Genomic DNA, 17,455 nt, shown 5'->3' with positions numbered 1-17,455 from the left:
TAGGATTATTTTCCGTAGTACACAAATCCCTTAGGATTCTTTTTTTCCTTTGTTTCAAGGGGTTCTTATTCTTTCAACTGTAGACGATATACCCATCAATAACAAAGCGTATGCTATATTTATATATCAATCTAATCTCTCCAAGTTACTCAACGGGCTAACATGGTGTTTGAAGGGATGCCTAGATGAACGTGCAAGCTTAGGGCCTGTTTGGCACACCTCCACCTCCATCTCTCTTGGAGCTGGAGCCCTGTCAAACAGTTTCAGCTTCACCTAAAATAGGAGCAGAGCTAGATGGAGCACTCTCACAAAATAAACTAGAGAGATGAAGCTAGGTTTTAGGCCGCTCTAGACTCAACTCCTGAAGCTAGGTTTTTACTGTGTGTTTTTCTTTTAGAAAAATGCATGTGTATGTATGTGCCTTATACGCTGACCTATGGCCAGCAATTTCCACAAAAACTCTAAAATACGGAGAATGTCCCAGATCGGTTAGCCGATCCATCGAGTTATTGATAGGTACTAGTGTAGTATTAACATCTACTCCTTCCGTCCCAAAAAAATAAATTTAGGACTAGATATGACATATTTTAGTACAATGAATCTGGACAAAGGTATGTCCAGATTCGTAGCACTATGATGTCTCATATCTAGTATTAGATTGGTTTTTTATGGGACGAAGGGAGTAGTGTACTACTGCTTCCTCTTTTCCTCCAACAATACATACATATAGCTATTTTTAAAATGTTTTTTTCTCATAAACTACTTATCCGATCTACGATCCGATTGCACCATTGTATCTGTTATAAATTAATCTTTATAAGAAGATATCGTATGATTATATTATGCAAAAGAAATATATATGTTTCAATCCGTTAATACTATATGTTTCAATATGTGTCTTCAGTGTGTTTTACAAAATTCCTGAAACTACCTGCCACTACTCTCTCTCTCCTCATCATGCATGCATGCATTTTAGCGAGCTTCAAAATGGTTTTTTTCCTAAATTAATTATTCAATCTACGATCTGATATCACCATTGTAATTAAATCTTTTTACAATAAGATATCACATGATTATATTTTGATGAAAAAATATATGTTTCAATCCGTTAACATTAGTTGTTTCATATATGATAGTAACATGTTTCAACGTGTATGTTTACCATGTTTCATAAAAGTTTTAAATGTTTCAGTTGCTGGTTTTTTTTATTTCACCATATATAACTTAGATGTTTCAATCGTTGGTCCGACCAATTTTTTTTTTACACCGGGCGTCCGACGAGAAGATTCTTCCTCAAAATACCTGTAATTCATGCTATGTAAGTATGTGTCACATATGTGAGCTCGGAGTAGATGAGATTCATATATCAGTGATACCCACTACATGTATAGTATGGTAGAGAAATGTGTGTCCCAAAACGGAGTAGTACTCCTACATGAGAAAAAACTGTTAGAACTACGCTTTCCAACACCCAACCACGTTAAAAGCACCCGCAATGATGAGGTAGAATGCTATCTATAAAACATATACATCTCAGTAATAGACTAGATTAATAGTAAACCACTTCATGGTATGTCTACATGGGTATCTATAGCTCTCTAATCCATTGTCTCGTTTTTCTCTATAGACTATGTCCAGGTTAATAGATAGTTTTGATCTCTCTCTTCATTTAATCTCTTCTAAGTAAGAAAATATGCTGACATGGATCTCTTGTAAAGCGTATAGAGACCATTGTGGGTGCCATAAGAGAACAAAAAAAACACACACACACACAACGAAAAACAATAAAAATAAAATAAAGTAAAGGAATTGCAAAGCTGACCTCCAGAAACCAAGAAATCTCACGCGTCGGCGTCTCCTCCTCCTCCGCCGCGCCTCACTCCCCCCAACCTCCTCCTCGCCATGGCCGCCCGCCTCCTCGCCCCTCTCCTCCTCCTCCTCCTCGCTCCTTTGCCGCCTCCCGCGGCGGCGGCGGAGCCGGAGGAGGCGCGGTGCCCGAGGGAGCGGCTGCCGCCGTTCGTCGCAGCCGCCGCCGCCGCGCTCCGGCCGTCCTGCCGCGCGTCGGCGGAGCGGTGCCCCGCCGAGGAGGTGCGTCTCTCTCTCTCTCTTTCTCCGAGATTCCTCTTCTTCTCTCCGGGCTCTGGGTTTGGTTGGTTGGTGCGCGCGCGCGTTGCTGATGCTAAGGCCGCAAGATTTGGTTTGATTTTTTTTTTCTCTCTTTTCGGGGAGATTGGTGGGTCAAGATCTCACTCTTTCTCCTCCTCTCGTTTCGATGCTGGTGATTTTTGCGTGGAAAAAAAATCGATTTGCTACGCGGTTCCTCTGATTTTTATTTTTATTTTTTTTGGCGCCGACAAATCTGTGGGTGAATTCTCCTCGTGAATCTTGGTACAAAAGCTCACTTTTTTTTTGGTAATTCTCGAGCTGATTCGAGCCGCATGATGAACAATTGCTCCCCGTGGTGAATTTTTTTTGTTTCAGTTTCTGAGTTGGTTTGGTGATGATTTGACTCCCGTAGTCCCGTTAATCTATGGAAAAATAACTTGTTTTATTTCTAAAGTAATCCTTGCTTAGTTAGTATTATAAGTCATAAGTCAGCGCAAGAGTATCAAAATAAAAGTAGCGAGTAGGGAGTAGTAAGCTTAGGCTCTCATCCTGCATCAAATCAGTTTCTTGCTCTTGCTTCCTTTGTGCTTCCGGTTCTGGGTCCTTCAAAATTAATTTTGGTTATCTTATTTTCAACTTTTGTGCATACTTTGATTAGTTATAGCCTCACAGGTGCCAACATTGTGACAGTTTGCCGAAAGTTGTTGTGATTTTTTCTATATTTGAGTGGGATTAGTATATCCTCTTTTCTGCAGCTTATTGTTCTCATGGTGTTATGTAGTCCTCCTAGTGGGAATGCCTGAACAGTGTTCTTGTTAAATCAGTAATCCTTGTGGGAATAACAACATTTAATAGGGGATCAAAAGTTGCAACCATGGAGATGCCTGTATTTGGGATGCTCTAACTTGAAGTTATTGCTATCATTGAACTTAAATTGGTCAGTACATTGAATCAGGTTGTCACAAAAAAAAAATTGCTTTGTGTTTGTTTTGGGGCTAGTGGCTTAAATATGTTAAGAGGTATTTGTAAATGGAACTGCGGGTTGTTAACACTACTTGTAGAGTACTGGCAGTTGAAATGGCAAGCTGATATAATATAACAGCTAGTTCATCCTAGTTTTATGCAGTTATGAGTCAACCAGTTGTGTTTTTAGGATTATTTGCGACGCGTACTACCCAATTTCTGCTCTTGCAGGTCTTTTGTGCAACTTCTGCTGAGTTGGATTAGTCATGTGATGTTTAACGTGACCTCTTTGAAAATTTTGGCAGATTAATGGGGAGGAACTTGTGAAGGAGTTGAGTGGCAAGGAAGAATGCACCGCCGTGCTCTTCTATGCATCGTGGTGCCCCTTCTCACAAAGAATGAGGCCAGTCTTCGATGATCTTAGCTCAATGTTTCCACGGATTAAGCACTTGGCTGTGGAACAAACCAATGCCATGCCAGCGTAAGACCCCGGCTATGCAATAGTCTCCAATTATCTTTTGCGATCATTTGAAAGTCTTAACTAATATCTACTTCATGGCTTGCAGTGTTTTATCAAGATATGGTGTCCGTAGCTTTCCTTCTATACTCATAGCTTGTGGACCATATGCATACTGGCCTGTTGGTTCTAAGGAGCTTGACTCGCTGGTTAATGTTTACACTGCTGTAACTGGTAAGCTTCTTTATGTTCGTTATGTATGCAGATATATAATTGTAAGCTCATGATATTCTTCTGTGATAAGTCAGTAATATGCTTTGCTGAGGAATCAAACATTTCTCAATTGCCTGGAAAAGTAGATAATAGGCTCTAATGCCACCCCTTCAATATGGCATTAGTTTATGATTATATGGATAAAAAGGTCAATAATGATTTAATGTATGTAAAATATGACATATCCATATAGCACATACTACTCACTAGATAGTCTCAATTAGGTAAGTTGAAATTTGACTTTCTTGAATCTGTTCCATCAAAGCTGAATTTGGTTTGATCAATTTGATGCAGGTCAAGAACCAATTGCATATCTTGGTCCAAGGAAATGGAGCGCAGCTCGAACTGGAAGCACACAGCATGTGAAGCTTTGGAAAAGCTCAATTATTGAAGCTTTGAAGAGTGAGCCCTACCTAGCATTCAGCATCCTATTTATTTGCCTGAAGATACTGGTAGCCTTCTTCCCAAAGTTCTTCGCCTGCATCAAAGGAATCTGGGTCCAATACTTCCGGCATGCCAACCTTGGCATCCTTGCCAAACTGACCCAGCTGCTCGAATGCGTGCCGCATGCTGTAGACCTGAGGAAGATCTGGAGCAAATGCAGGCTCATGGGTGGAGCTATGAACAGCAGGGTGTGGGCATCATCTCTCGCTTCTATGTCGTTCGGCGAGCGATCTTCTCCCCGAGCTGCTGTTTTGGATTAATGGGTTCTAGCTCTTTTAACAGCGATAAGAAGGCGTGCAGATTCTTGAATCGCACTGGATGTAGAAGCTCCTGTAACTCACATGAGCATGTAGTGAAAGATTTGATCTCTGCTTGGAAAAATTAATACAGCGTGTTTGTAGCCTGTAAATCTTAGGGATACTGCTGAGCCTCTGTAAATTATATGGCATTGTACCATTTATTGTCGGTACCCACATTCAGAATCAAGACTGGGTCTGGTTTTGAGCAACAGAGCAGTCACACAGAGCAGAAATCAGTTTTCTTAGAAGATGTTTGTCAGGTTCACCATTTACACATGTAATCTGGAGCATGTTGGAGTATATCATGTTCAGGTGCCTTTTAAGTTAACATAATGTAGTCTATGCACTTACCTCTGGTAAGAAATGTCACTTGGATCAATGTTTCTGTATGCAAACCAATGTAAAATTTGATAGTGATGGATTCAGTAAGAACTCTGATGTCAAACACAACCAGATACAGTTTTGATTTGCCGTAATGTTTATATTGACAATATTGATCTCTCCTGTCATCTACAAAGGAGTGCTCAAAAATGTGTTCTGTAACCAGCAACGGTAATAACAGCAGCTGAAAAAAAGGGGCAGCAATATAACAGGTGATACAGAATTACAGATGGAAACTTATCATACTACCAACAGCTATGAACTTCCATGAATCAAAATATGCCCAACTCCTGATGTCAGGATTGAGACTAGAGATCACCTCCTCAATCAGTTCTCACCAAGGGTGTACCGGGTGAACCTCCGTACCTTGATGTTCTCCCCAAGGGTGGCGATCGTCTCCTTCACAAGATCCTTCACCGTCTTGCTGTCATCCTTGATGAAAGGCTGCTCCAGGAGGGCCAGCACGCCGAGCCTCTTCGATATCCGGCCTTCGACGATCTTCTCCCTGATGTTCTCAGGTTTGGACTGAAGGTCCTCTCTCTGCATCTCAATCTCTTTCTCCTTGATGACAACACTCTCTGGGATGTCCTCTATGGAGACATACTCAACCTGTGGACATGCCACCACCTGCATCGCGAGGTCGTTCACCAGCTCCTTGAACTTCTCGTTGCGAGCCACGAAGTCGGTCTCGGAATTGATCTCAATCATGCAACCAATCCGATTGTCATGGATGTAGGCGCCAATTAGGCCTTCGGCGGTTAGGCGAGAGGACTTCTTGTCTGCAGATGACAGGCCCTTCTTCCTGAGGAACTCCTGAGCCTGCTGAATGTCGCCGCCTGTCTCAGCTAGTGCTTTCTTGCAGTCCATCATACCAGCACCAGTTTCGTCTCGGAGTTGCTTTACCAATGCAGCTGAAATTGCCACAGCTGGTTTCCTGCAAACAACATAGCAAATGTCGGTTGAATAGATGCAAAGTTAGAAATGCTTAAACAGTAAACGTGTTCTGATGCAGAAATTATGCGCAACCACAAAAAGATGAAACACAACAAGATGAGGCTGAGGGGGAATTTACTTCTCTTCAGTTTCTGCTGTTTCCTCAGGCTTATCATCCTTTGGAGGAGCAGCTGGCGGTGCCTTCGCGGCTGTCTGGGCGGCAACTTCAGAAGCAAAATCCTGGCTTCTCTTCTCCAACCCTTCACCGAGATTGTACCGGACAAATCTGTTGACCTTCATGTTCTCTCCAATTGTGGCAATAGTTTGCTTCACCCATTCACTGATTGTGACCTTGTCATTCTTGATGAAGGGTTGCTCCAGCAATGCATATTCTCCAAGCCTCTTCTTTACACGGCCCTCTACAATCTTAGACCGGATCTGCTCTGGCTTTGACAAGAGGTCCTCCCTCTGCATCTCCAGCTCTGTCTCCTTCTTCATAACCTCCTCAGGGACGTCATCAAGAGAAATGTACTGTACTTGAGGGCAAGCGGCGACTTGCATGGCTAGATCGTCTACCAACTCTTTGAAGATGTCACCTCGGGATACAAAGTCAGTCTCGCAATTCACTTCAATAAGAACACCGATTCTGCTGTCATGTATGTAAGAACCAATTCTTCCCTCTGCAGTGGCCCTGCCAGCCCTCTTGTCAGCAGCCGCCAAACCTTTTTTGCGGAGGAATTCTTGTGCTTTCTCAATGTCACCCCCTGATTCTGCAAGAGCCTTCTTACAGTCCATCATGCCTGCTCCAGTTGCTTCACGCAATTGCTTGACAAGAGCAGGAGAAATAGTTGCTGCAGATGCACAAAAGAACCATCAGTCTTTCTAGTGTTGTTCTAACAGTTTGCCAACAAAGTAAATATGCAGTGAATTTGTGCTGCAGAAATTGTGGAGCAGAGCATGTACACAGGAAAAGAAAGGAGACTAATGCAATTATTGAGAACAAGAAATCTAACCGTAAAGTTAGTTACATCTGTTAATTTACATAAGTAGACAAGTTTTAGGACTAACTTCTGATATCTCATAGTAAAGACACTTTGGAAATGAAGTAATCCATCACATGAATTTCTGTCACAGAGAAGCAACCCTTGATTATTATTATTTTTCCCTTTAAATTTACTAGAGAACAAATTTAAAGCCTTTTGTTATTGTTGTAGACAAATTATTGAGGGAAATAGGTGGCAACCATTTTATGCTAAACGAAAATCAGAACAAACAGCAATTGCGACAAATGCAGAAGAATAACAAGAAGCTTCCTATTTTAACATCCCAGAACTGAAGTCAGATCAAAGTGTCTTGTTGAGCCTTGTCCAAGATAGCCCAAAATTTAGTGGCAGCTGAGATAACATTTGAACATTGCATGATCCTCTAGAGCCAAAGAATACCAACTGAGCTAACCATTGAGATAGCAAGAAACCAATCACTGGCATCGATTGATCCTTTGACCATCATATTAAACCACAGAACATTAATGAAGAAATTTAATACAAGAAAAAAAATGTAAACAACTGGCAAAAGCAGTCACTGAACGTTTTACATGCAACTAATCCTAACATTCTGTTCCTAGTTAGGTAGAGTTGCTCGAAAAGCCTTTTGCAGACAGAATATGGCTCATGAAATTACTACACGTCAGGCCCGTAAGATCTGGTTGACGAAATTACTGCTGACCTGTGGCCGTGCTTGCTTCAGCTCCTGCAACAGCAACATCTGCAGTTTTCTCACTTGAGGCTGCTACTTCTTCAGGTACCGCAGCCGGTTCTTTATCCTCAGACTCACTACTTGCAGTTACTGGAACCTCTTCTACTATCAACGATTCTTCTGGTTCATCAGGCTTATCCTCAGCAATAGAGCTGTCTGGAGCCCCATTCGAGGACAGCTCAACACCTTCTGGAGGTGGACTATCAGATTCTACAGTTTGATCATCGGCGGCACCTTCCACAGTAGTAGAATCCTCAATTATCTCCTGAGCGGAGGCCTCTGATGCTTCAGGAGCAGGAACTTCAATTGCTACTGATGACACAGGAGCGCTTTCCTCAACGACTGCGGTGACAGATTCTGTTGAAGCAACAGATCCCTCAGAGCTATCTTCTTTGCTCTCAGCTTCAGTTGCAGAAACTGAAGCAGTAGGCTCAACGAGTTTGTCATCAACTGTGCTATCATCTTCAGAAGTTTCAACTGAACTAGCAGTCGGAGCACTTTCCTCAACGACTGCGGTGACAAATTCTGTTGAAGCGGCTTCTGTAGGCTCAGTGGTGACAGATCCCTCAGAGCTATCTTCTTTAATCTCAGTTTCAGTTGCAGAAACTGAAGCAGTTGGTTCAACGAGTTTGCCATCAACTGTGCTATCATCTTCAGAAATTACAACTGAACTAGCAGTCTCAACTGATTCAGTCTTGCTAATTTCGCTATCCTTCTCCACTGCAGCTATACTATCAGTCTCCTTGACCTCCGTTATAGAACTATCGATTGCAACTGATTCAGCATTGCCAGTCTCAGGTTCCTTGCCTGGACTTTGCTCAATTCCTACTTCTGCATCAAGTTCAGTACCTACTGATGCAACAGCAGCTTCTTGTACATCTGGAACTATTATCTTTTCCCTCTGATCCAAAAATGCAGAGATTTCCTTATTCCTACGGAAAGCTAGCTCAAATGCATTGGTCCCTCTGGACCAACCCTGCTTCAGCTGTGTGTTTAATGAAGCCAGATCCTCTTCATCATCTTCTCCCTCCTTCATTGTCAATGTGACCTGGCCTCGTACTACGTTCAATACTTTCACCCTTACCTGTTGACCAACTTCCAGTGCAGAATGTCCGATAAGGGTGAACAATGCCACTGCCTCCTCTTCTCTGGGAAGGAATCCTTCGCTTCCATCAGGTAGGGTCACAAATGACCCTGCTCTTGTTGAATTTTTCACAACGCCATCCAGAAATTGTCCTTGCACATAGTTTGTTTCGCCCATGCTCTTGGCTTCATCTCTTTCCCTCGTTTGCCTTGGCGAGCCTCTGGACGTGGTTGCAGTGGTATTCCTCCCGCCACTTGCAGCCTTAGGTGTTTCTGTTTTAGGCTTGACATAATCACCACCTGTTCGCATTGTCAATGAGATGCGCCCTGTCTCTTTATTTGCTTCCACTAATCTCACTGACACCTCTTGCCCGACAGTGAAGAGGGAAGATATATCTTTTACAAATCCATCACTTACTCGAGAGATATGAACAAGGCCTTCAGTGAATGCTCCAATATCAACAAATACACCAAATGGTTTGATAGACCTAACCTTCCCAGTAAAAGATGCACCAGGAACTAGATCCTCATCATTCAGTGGCGGCATCTCACTCTTTCTTATGTTTCGCCCTGCTTTGGGAATGGAAGAAGTGCTTGCCTCAGCTTGCTCACTTGCTTCAGCAGTGTCAGGTGCTGTATCCTCAGAGCTTTCTTCAGAAGTTTCTCCGGAAGGTGGTGGATTCGGATCCTCTACAGTAACATCAGTCCCAACAGTTGCTGCTGACAGAGTTCTTGGCCTGCGGGCAGAGGACCAGCTGCTTCTCTTGTAAATACTGATCAAGTTGAATGCTCGTTGTGGTTGCAGCAGCCTACGTGAAGGTACTCTTGAATACCTCTCTGTGCTGCGGAACCTCCTTATTTGGATTTCATGGCTTGGCCTGAAACTGCCGATGTGGAATAGGCTGATATTGCCAACAGAGCAATGAACCACCGGGGTCATTTTGAATTTAGGGATTGAAATTCCCAGCAACTATATCAGAATATTGATTGTTTCTGTACCCTGCACGAGTGTAGATAACTTTGTTAGACAAAAAGGCAATGAGAACCGATATCCAGTAAATTCAGGTAAACAAACAACAGTACGAGATAAATGCCCCGCAATATTCTGAAACAACAATTGAGAGAGCACTACAAGCATAAGATATCATGAGCAAAAGAATAGCACACCTAAGGAAAAGCGCAAGACTTCCCATCATGTATGCAATCTCTCACCCAAAAATCTCTCTTATCCAATTTCAGCAAGACCACAAACAGGAAGCGAATTCAGTTTCATTTCATTTCATTTCACTCAGAGCATCGAAAAACATGGCAAAGCAGAGTACCCGCCGCCATTCAATCACTAAAAGCAAGAGCGTAACGCAGAACCGCACTACACACAGCCAACGCTACTATCAATTCAAAAGTGTTACAGTACAGCCGCGACAGCTGCAGCGCGCGCCGCCAATTCGCGCGAACCAGCCACGGAAATGGAACCGAGCCCACACACTACATAGCACAGCAACTCCCACCACCACCATGCCCAAGAACCTAGAGCCAAGCCACCGCACGCAGAGCAGCACGGACAATGAACGAACACTGGTCACTAGCGCTCGTGCTCGTGCTCTCTCGCGCGCGCGCGCACGGGCGGGCATATCCACAAACACGTGGCGCGCACCGGGCAAGAATGAACCTAAGCGTCACCGCGCGAACGGCGAACGGCGGGGGCATGAGGCGGCGGGCGTCACCTTTGACATAAAGACCGCGGCGCGGGGGTGCCCGGCGGCGAGCGGTGGTCCTGTCCGGTCCGGTGAAGCCGTCGACCACCGAGGAGAGGCCGAGAGGGGTGGGGAGAGCGAGGAAGAGAGGAAGGAGATGATGGGTATTTATATAGCCTTATCTGGAAGGAAACGGGTTAGGAGGGAGGGAGAGGCCATGAGGAATGAGAGAAGCTCCTGAGTGGATGGGGTTTATGGGTTGGGTGGTGACTCGTGTCCAAACCTCCCCATTAATAAATGACTTTGAAATTATATTATTATTATTTACTGTTACTTTTTTATCACATAATAGAGTATATTATTTGTTGTATGTGCATTATGTAAAAAAAAATAGGAAAGTAAATTATTTGTTGTATGTACAATATTGTAAAAAAATAGGAAAGTAAATATACTTCTCCAAATTCATGGATGTGTACCTCTCAACTCTTTTGGACGGAGTTCGGTGAAAAATTCCTTAGTTCCTACTCAGAGTGTACGCGCGCATGTGTAACATTTGTGGTGTTAACACAAGTCAAATAATTTGAACCCTAACAAGTACTCACAACTCCATTTATATTCTTGAGGTTGCTCTGTGGAAAGTAAGTCTGATGTCTTCTACTTCCTCCGTTTCATAATGTAAGTCATTCTAGCATTTTCCCACATTCATATTGATGTTAATGAATCTAGCTAGATATATGAATGTGGGAAATGCTAGAATGACTTACATTGTGAAACGGATGGAGTATATATCTAGCTAGATTCATTAACATCAAAATGAATGTGTGAAATGCTAGAATGACTTACATTGTGAAACGGAGGGAGTAATAGTCATGTTATCGTTATTGTTCTTATGCTTTTAGGGCATGTGTACAGTTGTACACATTGATTAGATATATTTTGAAATGGAGGAAGTACATAATACGGTGGTACCTAATTTATTAGGGATGATACTGATAGGTTAAAAAGGCTTTGATGATACTAGGGTAGTACCTGTAGCATGCTAACATCGTGAACAATATTTATGTCTTAGCCTAGAAATAAGGACATGGGCATTTTATCTACCCCTTTTACAACAAACTTCACAATAATTACATGGACGTTGCGGAAAAAGGATTTTATTACACGTCTTAGAGCTGGTACAATAGCAGATAAGTCAGCTATACACACATGTTAAGAAGGTAAAAGAGGGGAGAGAAGAGCAGTGGTGCTGTAGATTTGTAGTCAGCTGCAGCACAGACTCCAAGACACAATATGTGTATAACAGATGAGACTGATATTAATAATGTAGTATATGTTTGTAGGTAACTATTGTATAAATTGGCTATTAAATTGACTATAGACGAATTGGAGCTAATAGTTGGCTTTACTATTAAACTTGCTCTTAGTCTAGAAAACAACTACTAAAAGTGGGCATATATCTACCCTCTTTTCACAACAATTTTCCTATTGGGAGAAAGTCCTGGCTGAGATATTTCATCCACATGTCGCCATTCGCTTTCATTCCTTTTGTCTTATACATAGGTATTGTTGGGAACTTAAGAATTACTACTGGCTTACATTACAGATTCAAAACAAAGCATTATACTGCGTTGGTTACCTGAAAAGTCACTAGCATGTATACAAAGCTAACCAATTTTATATTGGCTGATTTGATTCAAACTCACCGTTCAAATGAATACTATTTCATCCATAGCCACAGTCAACAATACCAACCATGGCCTACCAAAAAAAAGAAAAAAAACCCATCATTCTTCCGCCTTAAAATGGCTGGCATCACATAGATAACTGATTTGAGAAAAATATCTGGAATTTTTAAAGGCAAAATTCCAGTGGCTATTCTTTAGATAACTTGCTGATAGCAATAAAATTGTTACTACGGCCATTCCAGAGAACTGGGATTTCACAAGTCATGACAGCGATTAACAACACTACACGACGAAGCCATCAGAGAGCGTGGACTCGTTTCAGGAACCAAAGTTATCTCTGTTCTAAAAATTACTACAGCTGAGCCACGAAAAAGAAGCGGCCCAAGTTCTACTTCTGGTTCCTCCGCTACTTCATTCATCACTTGCACTCTCAGCCTTAACAGTTTTATCGACCGTGCCATCTTCAGCAATGGTTTCCTGCAGCCACAAGGAAGATGTCAAGGAACCGTGTGATCAAGTTCAGAAAACAAAACCATCACACGGGACAGATATTCCCTTCATACTAAAATTGCGTATGCTGAATAAGGTTTTAATCATATGCTTGTCAAAGATGATTCTCAGGTGCTTTGCTCCTCTAAGAAAATAATGGATGCGGGTGCAGAGAAATAAGGAAGATATCAAACAGAAGCAAGATCAGCCATTATTAATAATCTGCTTTATCTAACACAAACACTTACATTCTTTTCATCATTGGCATCACTGCTTTCATCATGGTTTTTTGGAGTATCATCCAACTGGAAAGGGGGAAAAGCATAGGTCACAGATCATTTTTTATGAAATTGGTTTTAGAATGCAGATAATACCACTACTAAAATACAAGTCACTTGACTATCCTATGGTTGTGACTACTTGTCTGAAATTTTCTGTCAAAACAACCAATCTTTAAGCAAGTAAATTAAGCTTGACAGATTCATACTTTCAGGTTCCCTAGGGTATCTGAGACACCCTCACTTGCATTCTCCTCACCACTTCCTTTGTTCCCATCATTGTCAGTAGCATCTTGTAGCTGAAAGAAAATGGTTGATATAACTGAGCATGCAAAATCTTTAGCAATCATTCAACACAAAATACTGCATCCTCATCAAAACAGAGGAAATTACCCCCAAATTCTTCAAACTATTTGATACATCTTCCTGCTGCTTCTTAAGGGTGGTCCTCAATTCTTGAAAATCCTATAAGAGGGGGAAGGAGATCACAGCTTGTAAATAGAGCAAAAAAATTTAGATACAAGTTGAGATCTGTCGCAGAACATGGGTGCATATGCTTACTGATCTCAGCTGTTCAATTTCGCTATTCAGCGCAGTTTTGATATCAGAGAGTTCCTGCAAGACATCAAATGAAAATAAGATCAGTAAACAAATTCCAATAACTGTGCTATAGCATGTGAGCCACACGCATGAGTGCAGGTTCAACCAATGCAGAAGTTTGCAAGCATGCATATAACCTCACCAAACCACTTGACGCATTTTTGAACATGCCAACTGATAAAGGCTCCAAGATAACAGAAGCATATAGCTTTATTGTATTAAAATATCTCCAGTGGAGTTTCATTTCTTTTTTTCAGAATTAGCATATTCATCTATAGAACATACAGCCCAGATTAAATAAAAAAAGAAGAAGAATCCTCTCCTTCCAGCTGTTAAATACAAAAGTTACTCCCTCCATTCCATAATGTAAGGTGCGCATGCATTTGAAGATTTAACTTTAAAAACATTTGACTAACGATTAGTATACTATAAATTGAATTTTATTTGCTGAAAATAATATCATTGGATTGGTATTTCAATATACTTTCATATGGTTATAATTTTGTCACTACAAACTTTATAGTATATGAGAAATTATAAGTCAAAGTTTAGTTTTGCAGACCGTGCCAAGTTTGACCATGCCTTACATTATGGAATAGAGGGAGTTATTCTGAAAATTGGGTATGCAAAGGATAGGCATGGATGGAACCACTACAAGGAAGAACACATAGGACTCAGGATTTTCCCCAACACGGATAATATATAGCATCAATTGAAGGGTGGAGAAACTTACGCTTTTGTATTTTGTCACTTGTGTATCTAAACTGCTCCTCCAATTCAGCAAATCCTGAAAAAAAATTATTATTAGTTCAGTTCCATACCAATACTTACAATTTCAATGGGAACAACAAACGAAAAGGCAAGAACAAGAATATTTTATAATATTGAAAAGCATGCACATTGTTCCTTTCTAGTCTAGGCAGCAAGATATTCAAACCATAATTCTTCATGCCATTACAAAATTTAGGTATTACACACACAAGTGCCACAAAAAAATAATCTATTTCTATTTCAAATCATCCCACTTGCCCTAAGGATTGTTAAAATGCGTAGAAAAGAACAGCACAAACCACAAGAGACCGTATGTCATTCATGTTGACTGAACAAAAACTAATTCCCAAAAGTTAAAAACATTAATAACAAAATGAATAGAGATGTAATAAGAAGAATGCAGATAACTAGGAACATTTTCACGATATTTCAAGTTTTCAACATACCTCCTTGAGTCCCCGAAGTCTCCCCATAAGCTGTGACTGTGATTCATCTAATTCCTGTCACTCAGACACAAAAGAAATGTCAACATCACAAAAGAAATGTCAACACTTTTTTCTATAAGCCAAAAAAAGCACTACAGAATCAATAGGGAATGGAAAAATTAAATCAGAGAGTAATTTTATGCCCAAAAATAATTAGCAAACAAATCAGTCAGGGAACATGTGACAGTATATGGGAAACATCCAATAACTAACGTCATGGTCAGTGGCAGACCCAAATATGGGGCCAAGGCACAGGCTAACCAGCCTATTTTGGCCTGCCTTTGCCCTACCATGGTGAAAATGAGCACAAGTTAATGGCCCTTTATTCCCAGACCTCAGGTCATGGCCAAGCAGCCTGAGGCCTGCCCCTAACCATGGTATAACCCCTTAAATTCTTACAGTCCAGTACACAGTGATAATGTGCAATTGTGCATACTTACCTCAACTAAGAATCCGTGGTATTTATCATTGTCTCCTGATAGAGGAAGGCACATGAGTAACAACTCACTGTTTTGCTTAGAGATTTACCTCCACACCCTATTTTTGTGGAAATTGGCTTACGAAATCTGCGTTGATCCTTGAACTCTAAGTATCCATGTATACAAAAGCTTGATATTGATGGTGCATTGACAGCACGAGTGTTGTCTCCACAACCATATCCAGAGTTGTGCGCTAATGAGGCAGATGATTTGAACTTTGAAGGCAACTGTCATAGACCCGTGATTTGGATTTTTGAGGAAAGTATATGCTGGCATTAAAGCAACGAACTAGTGTAGTTCAGGTAGTGGCTAAAGGTAATTAATCACTTTTCAAACATGACAGCAACCCATCCCCTTTCCCTAACAGCTGATGCCGCAAGCATTCTCAGGAATCACAGCTATAACCATGATACTAATCTGCGTATATCTGTTGCCTGAAGCAGCAACTCTTAATTACAACCTCACTCCAGCTGTATTTATTAGCATTTTAGTTTCTAAAACATAATTAGTTTCTCCGCCCATTTTTCGGTGGTCATCAGTGCCACAGAAAACAGAGAAGCTTTCAAATCACAGCAGCCTGAATCATCGGTAACATAATTACCCGCTAATAAACCCATATGTACACCACCGCACACAGTAAGCCTCACCGGCATCATTGATCGATCGAATGCCAAAATAAAAGGCGAAAACAAATAAAGGTTAGTATATATAAAGCCCTAGCGGGAGAGGGGGATCCTCACCGAGATCTTCTCCTCCACCGGCAGCAACTCCTCCTTCCTCTGCCAAAAAAAAAAAAAACAAACAAACCGAAGGTTAGAAATCCATCCAGCCCCCAGCGGCTACTACCGAAATCGAAGGTCAGGGTGGAAGGAGGAGGGGGGGGGGGGGGGGCGCTCACCTCCAGAGACGGGGCGGCCTCCTCCCCCGCTGGAACCGCCGGCTCCGGCTGCGGCTGCGGCGGCGCGGCGTCCTCGGGCATGGCCGGCGGGGGCGACGCGGGCTCGGACATGGCGAGCGAGAGGAGTAGGGTTAGGGTTAGGGTTAGGGCGCGGCGCGTGGGTGGGTGCGGGGCGCGTGGGGTGGAAGGGGAGGAGGAGAGGAGAGGAGACGAAGGATGGATTTGAAATTTGAAATGGTGGAAGGGTTGGGAGGAAAGGGAAGAACGAAGAAGTGGAGATGGGCAGCGGGGCCCGGGGGAAACCATGGGGGGGGGGGGGGGGGGGGGGGGGGTGACTGGTGGGGCCAACGGGCTGCATGTTTCCTTTCTCGAGTTTTTTTTTTTTAATTGTGATAACTTTTATAGTTTACCACAAAATATTCGGCTAAGTGTGCATGCCACACATTGTATGACTAAGAATTTATCAGCTACAATTGTGGTAAGTTGTGGCAAAAAAAAAAACAATAAGCAGACCGGCTTGCTATAAAATTATGGCGTAACTCACTTGTAACATGAACCAAACACTAGACTTAATTGGTCAAACTTAATTGCCATGACTTTGACAAAGGTTGACACTCAACCAAATAGCCCATGAGATTATTTACATAGCTACAACTAGTACTCTAAAGTGACAACTAATTTAAAACAAAATTTAAACTCTAGGAAGACAACTACTTTTCATCCAAGTCCCATTTTTTTCTCTAACAAGAGTTGGATGAAGATTAAGATTTTCGTGGCATGCTTTTTAAACTGCTAAACGGTGTGTTTCATATGAAAACTTTCTATATGAAAGTTACTCTAAAATATCATATTAATCTATTTTTCAAGTTTGTAATAATTAAAACTCAATCAATCATACGTTAATACCATCTCGTTTTACGGAAAAAAAACTTAATCTTCATTTTAAAGAGTACATTGAACTAAGATTATGGACCCAGATACTCTTTTTGTTTTTCTTAACGTGTGTTTGCAACTTGATGGATTCAAATGACAAGTCGGGACAAAATTTGAATATGGATTTTCATTCCTCGAGACGATATTCCCTCGTTTTTTTTTCATGTCATATAAATAGTTATAAAAAAATTAACATAGATTAATATAAAACATATTACTACACAAACATACAAAACCAAATTTAACTTCTCTAAGTTACAAAAAAAAACAAAATAAACTAAAAATAATTATCGTACATTCACAGCTATATATTTGTTATTTTTGTTACAACTTACAAAAGTTGAATTTTAACTTAATTTTAACTATTTAGATGAAATGTACTAAACAAGCGGATATCCCAGGAGGATGAAATTACTTTGACTACTCTTATCGAAACAACCTACAAACAG

At 41.4% G+C, this 17,455-nt stretch overlaps 3 protein-coding genes across 3 annotated transcripts; 1 reads left to right on the top strand and 2 right to left on the bottom strand.

Annotated features, from left to right (window-relative positions):
* Positions 1 to 1,788: 1,788 nt before the first annotated feature.
* LOC127756614 (5'-adenylylsulfate reductase-like 6) lies at positions 1,789 to 4,790 on the top strand. Its single transcript, XM_052281966.1, has 4 exons — positions 1,789 to 2,088; positions 3,375 to 3,550; positions 3,636 to 3,760; positions 4,094 to 4,790. The coding sequence occupies exons 1-4, from the start codon at positions 1,903 to 1,905 to the stop codon at positions 4,501 to 4,503; spliced, it is 897 nt and encodes a 298-aa protein (XP_052137926.1). The 5' UTR covers positions 1,789 to 1,902; the 3' UTR covers positions 4,504 to 4,790.
* A 173-nt stretch (positions 4,791 to 4,963) lies between these two features.
* Positions 4,964 to 10,614, bottom strand: LOC127756613 (polyprotein of EF-Ts, chloroplastic). Its single transcript, XM_052281965.1, has 4 exons — positions 10,419 to 10,614; positions 7,582 to 9,694; positions 5,996 to 6,707; positions 4,964 to 5,857 (listed from the first exon to the last, which is right to left on the bottom strand). Exons 2-4 carry the CDS (start codon positions 9,632 to 9,634, stop codon positions 5,251 to 5,253), a joined length of 3,372 nt encoding a protein of 1,123 aa, XP_052137925.1. The 5' UTR covers positions 9,635 to 9,694; positions 10,419 to 10,614; the 3' UTR covers positions 4,964 to 5,250.
* Positions 10,615 to 12,216: 1,602 nt separating this feature from the next.
* LOC127756234 (uncharacterized) lies at positions 12,217 to 16,313 on the bottom strand. The gene is made up of 9 exons (XM_052281631.1): positions 16,074 to 16,313; positions 15,916 to 15,954; positions 14,658 to 14,711; positions 14,174 to 14,227; positions 13,402 to 13,455; positions 13,234 to 13,305; positions 13,050 to 13,139; positions 12,811 to 12,867; positions 12,217 to 12,550 (listed from the first exon to the last, which is right to left on the bottom strand). The coding sequence occupies exons 1-9, from the start codon at positions 16,182 to 16,184 to the stop codon at positions 12,485 to 12,487; spliced, it is 597 nt and encodes a 198-aa protein (XP_052137591.1). The 5' UTR covers positions 16,185 to 16,313; the 3' UTR covers positions 12,217 to 12,484.
* Between the last annotated feature and the right edge of the window lie 1,142 nt (positions 16,314 to 17,455).

The sequence above is a fragment of the Oryza glaberrima genome, chromosome 12 (genome assembly GCF_000147395.1).
Source record: "Oryza glaberrima chromosome 12, OglaRS2, whole genome shotgun sequence".
NCBI classification, from domain to species: domain Eukaryota; kingdom Viridiplantae; phylum Streptophyta; class Magnoliopsida; order Poales; family Poaceae; genus Oryza; species Oryza glaberrima.
Note: the sequence above shows the minus strand (reverse complement) of the source record. Positions and strands in the feature narration are given on the sequence as shown.